The 3,730-nt window shown below is 49.9% G+C and overlaps 1 protein-coding gene across 1 annotated transcript in view; it reads right to left on the reverse strand.

Annotated features, from left to right (window-relative positions):
- LOC106809954 (unconventional myosin-VIIa-like) overlaps window positions 1–2,722 on the reverse strand; it is a 34,403-nt gene extending 31,681 nt beyond the window's left edge. The window contains exon 1 of the mRNA XM_014813197.1: window positions 2,548–2,722. Coding sequence (XP_014668683.1) covers window positions 2,548–2,722 — 175 coding nt within the window. The remainder of the gene's footprint in view (window positions 1–2,547) is intronic.
- Between the last annotated feature and the right edge of the window lie 1,008 nt (window positions 2,723–3,730).

A 3,730-nucleotide genomic window follows, 5' to 3' on the forward strand; every position in this document is an offset into this window, starting at 1 on the left:
GAGAGAGAGTAGTAGTGTGTAGAGTAGTGTGTGTGTGTGTGTGTGTGTGTGTGTGTGTGTGTGTGTGTGTGTGTGTGTGTGTGTGTGTGTGATGTGTGTGTGTGTGTGTGTGTAGTGTGTGTGTGTGTGTGTGTGTGTGTGTGTGTGTGTGTGTGTGTGTGTGTGTGTGTGTGTGTGTATGTTGTGTATGTGTATGTATGTGTGTGTGATATTGAGATAGAGAGAGTGGCCGCAGAGAGCGAGAACGCGCGCGCGCAAGCATACAGGTGAACAGTAATAAGCGGCGCAGTGGAAAGCGAGTTTGCGTCTTCCACGCGTCGCTGGCCGCCCCCACGGGTGTAGCGGATTGCCATCCAACGACACTATCGGCAGGAGACTCTCTATCGGTCAGCGCGGTTAGCGAAAGCGAATAGTTGCGTTGGCCTACATATAGACACAGACAACAGGGCGGAGATGCGCGGCAGACGGCAGACGATGCTATGAAGGCTTATAGGTCAACGAGTAAACGCTAGGCAGTCTTTCTGGAGCGTAACCCAATTTTACATCGCTGCTGCGGCTGCTGCTGCCCCGAATTGCGTTGAATGATGACCGCTGTACTCTTTCTCCGCGTGTAGACTGAGAATAGAGCGTGAACGCACACTCTCGCTCTTTCTTTTGTGGGCTATTCTTCTCGTCTGTTCTCTTCTGTCTCTCTCTCGCTCTCTCTCTCTCTCTCTCTCTCGCTCTCTTTCTCTCTCTCGCGTGCGCGCGCCCTCTCTCACATACTCTCTCTCCTCACACACTCTCTCTCTCGCGCGCGCGCGCTCTCTCTCTCTCTTTCGCACTCACTCACTCACTCCCTCTCTCTCTTTCTTTCTCTCTCTCTCTCCGTCCTCCACGTCTGTCGTGATCTTGGCGTTTCACGAGTTTGCCGTGTAGTTTACACCCGTGTAGTTACCATAGCTAGCACAGCAGCAAGCTCACTACGCATATCATCCTTCCCAAGAGCGTTTATTTTGGGAACGCTCCGTCCGGCTTTGCTGCGGCTCTAGGCACGGCAAGCGTGCGGTAACCGACACGCTTTCACCCCGCTGGTCGGTGTACACGCACGCGCGTACGCCGCTGGTCGGTGTACACGCACACGCGTACGACACTGGTCGATGTACACGCACGCGCGTACACGCAAGCGTGTATGCCGCTGGTCGGTGTACACGCACGCGCGTACGCCGCCGGTGGTTGGACAGGCACGCGCGTACAACGCTGGTCGGTGTACACGCACGCGCGTACAACGCTGGTCGGTGTACACGCACGCGTGTACTCTATTGGTCGGTGTACACGTGCACGTGTTTTCTATTGGTCGGTGTACACGCACGCGCGTACGCCGCTTGTCGGTGTACACGCACGCGCGTACGCCGCTAGTCGTTGTACACGCACGCGCGTACAACGCTGGTCGGTGTACACGCCCGCGTGTACGTTGTTGGTCGATATACACGCCGCACGCACATAAGCGTGCAGCCTGCTGCGCGGTGTATGTACACGGGCGCGCACACGCACGCGTGCACGCTGCTGTGGAGTGCACTTGCACTGGTCGTGCACTTGCACTGGTCGTGCACCTATGTGCGCGCACCCTGTTATTCAAAACATACGTCAAATAAAACTATATTTAGCAAGTGGAATAAATTTTATATGCATAGTATAATTGCTAATAACCGACGAGAAGGCGCTAGTAAACCATAGTCAAAACAAGTAAACGTCGCTAGCATATTTGCGATCGTAGAACGATTCGACGCAACAGTATGTCTACATAAAAGGTTAAGTGACAAGTCATTATTTCACTGGAATTCCAGCGCAGGGGAGTAGGGGTGGGGGCCGGAGACATGTATGGAACGTCATTCATAGCTATACGGACGCAAGCGAAGCGACTACGTGTACTCGAACAGTTTTCATGCCACCCTACCACACCGAGCGCGACTACATTCGCGTGTCAAACGTAACGTGGCATTTCTCAGCCGAGTCAATTCCATTAAACGTTCGGAATTTTAAGTGAAGTCACGTGACCGATCGCGAAACCAATCGGCTGTGAGCAAGCGCGCGGCAAGATGTCGATGGCGCACGGTCACCTGACCGACTGAGAGCCAATCGGATTCAGATGTTTACGCTTCGAGGGAAATTTCGCGGAGCGGCGTGTGTAGTGCAATGTCTATATAGATAAACACATGTTCACTATGTGCAGTGCTTGCATACGTCCTAAACCTTGTTGCGTCACTGGGTGGCTAACTGCGATGTGGCTCCTGACGATGGTTCTAGAAACTGCTGTTCGTAACAGGAACTAACGGAACACACGCTAATAGCATGAACTGCTTGTCGTAGCCCGCGAGGTAGGCCTACACGCAAACATGCGCACCCGCGCCCGCATGCATCACCGCCCAGAGTTCGCACATATTATTGAAGCAGACGATCAGGATGTGTGTGTGTGTGTGTGTGTGTGTGTGTGTGTGTGTGTGTGTGTGTGTGTGTGTGTGTGTGTGTGTGTGTGTGTGTGTGTGTGTGAATGTGTAGCACGCATACAAACTTCCACCACGTACTTCTTGAAGTAGACATCGACGTATTTTCCGAAGCGACTTGAGTTGTCGTTGCGCACTGTCTTCGCGTTTCCGAAGCTCTCCAGCAGTGGGCTTGCCTCCAGTATCTGCTCGGTGACAAGGTTACTCGGCGACTTGTTGACAGCTGCTAGGTACTGCATGACGAGCTTAGCTGACTCTGTCTTCCCAGCGCCGACATCGCCGCGCAAATGAAGAGAGAAACGTGCAGCTGATCTGCGCAAACATTGCGCACGGGGTATGTCTCGCGCGCGTTTTTGCGACATCGCGATGCTGACAACTGCGACCAAGTGTAAATGCGACCCAGTTTTGCGACCCCAGATATGTGCGTCGACCGTTTTACGGCGACAGGTGGTATGCTACTTGTTTTCGAATAGACTAATAGGCCGTTGCGCGACAAATCCAAGGACTGTTTTTCACGGCAACAAATTCGGTGGTTTTGCAGCAAGGAATGCAATGGTTTTTGCAGTAACTTCAGCAGGCATAGTTCTCGACAGCAAATAACCAGCCGTTTACGCAGATAGACTAATCGGAGTTTGCGTAGAAGCGTCTGGGTTTTCTTGCGACAACGAATATGTCAATGTTTGCGGCAAACAGTCAGACTCCTGTAGGTCATGCACCATGCCCAGAAAGCTTACACGCAATATCTGTCAGACTTTCGCATCTAATGGCCTCTTATCTTGAACTATCCATTCGCGATTTTAACGACTAAATTTACGGCTGTTTTGCGACAGTGCCTGAAGCTATTTCGCGACAGCTGTATTGCGAAAACATTTGCATCGTTTTACGGCGCATCTGAAGTGATACCTTCTCATAATTCACAGCTGAACTTAGCGTATTATCAATATCTCGCAGATACGACTGTGACAATCATTACTATTATATTAATATATATTTATATCTAATTATATATTAATATATATATATATAAAATTATAATCTATATCAGGTACATGTAAGGTCACGAGTTACTTTGTGGTGATTGTATCTGGTGACCTTGCTAACGTATTGATTATATAATGCCATCATAATGATTGATTATCGTATATGACATATGATTGATTGATTGATTGATTGATGTTGATGAATTGATTTGATAATGCATTTCAGCAATCGTGTTCGATACTCACTTACATATATAAATATAATAA

Source organism: Priapulus caudatus, unplaced genomic scaffold (genome assembly GCF_000485595.1).
Source record: "Priapulus caudatus unplaced genomic scaffold, Priapulus_caudatus-5.0.1 Scaffold399, whole genome shotgun sequence".
Taxonomy (NCBI): Eukaryota; Metazoa; Priapulida; class Priapulimorpha; order Priapulimorphida; family Priapulidae; genus Priapulus; species Priapulus caudatus.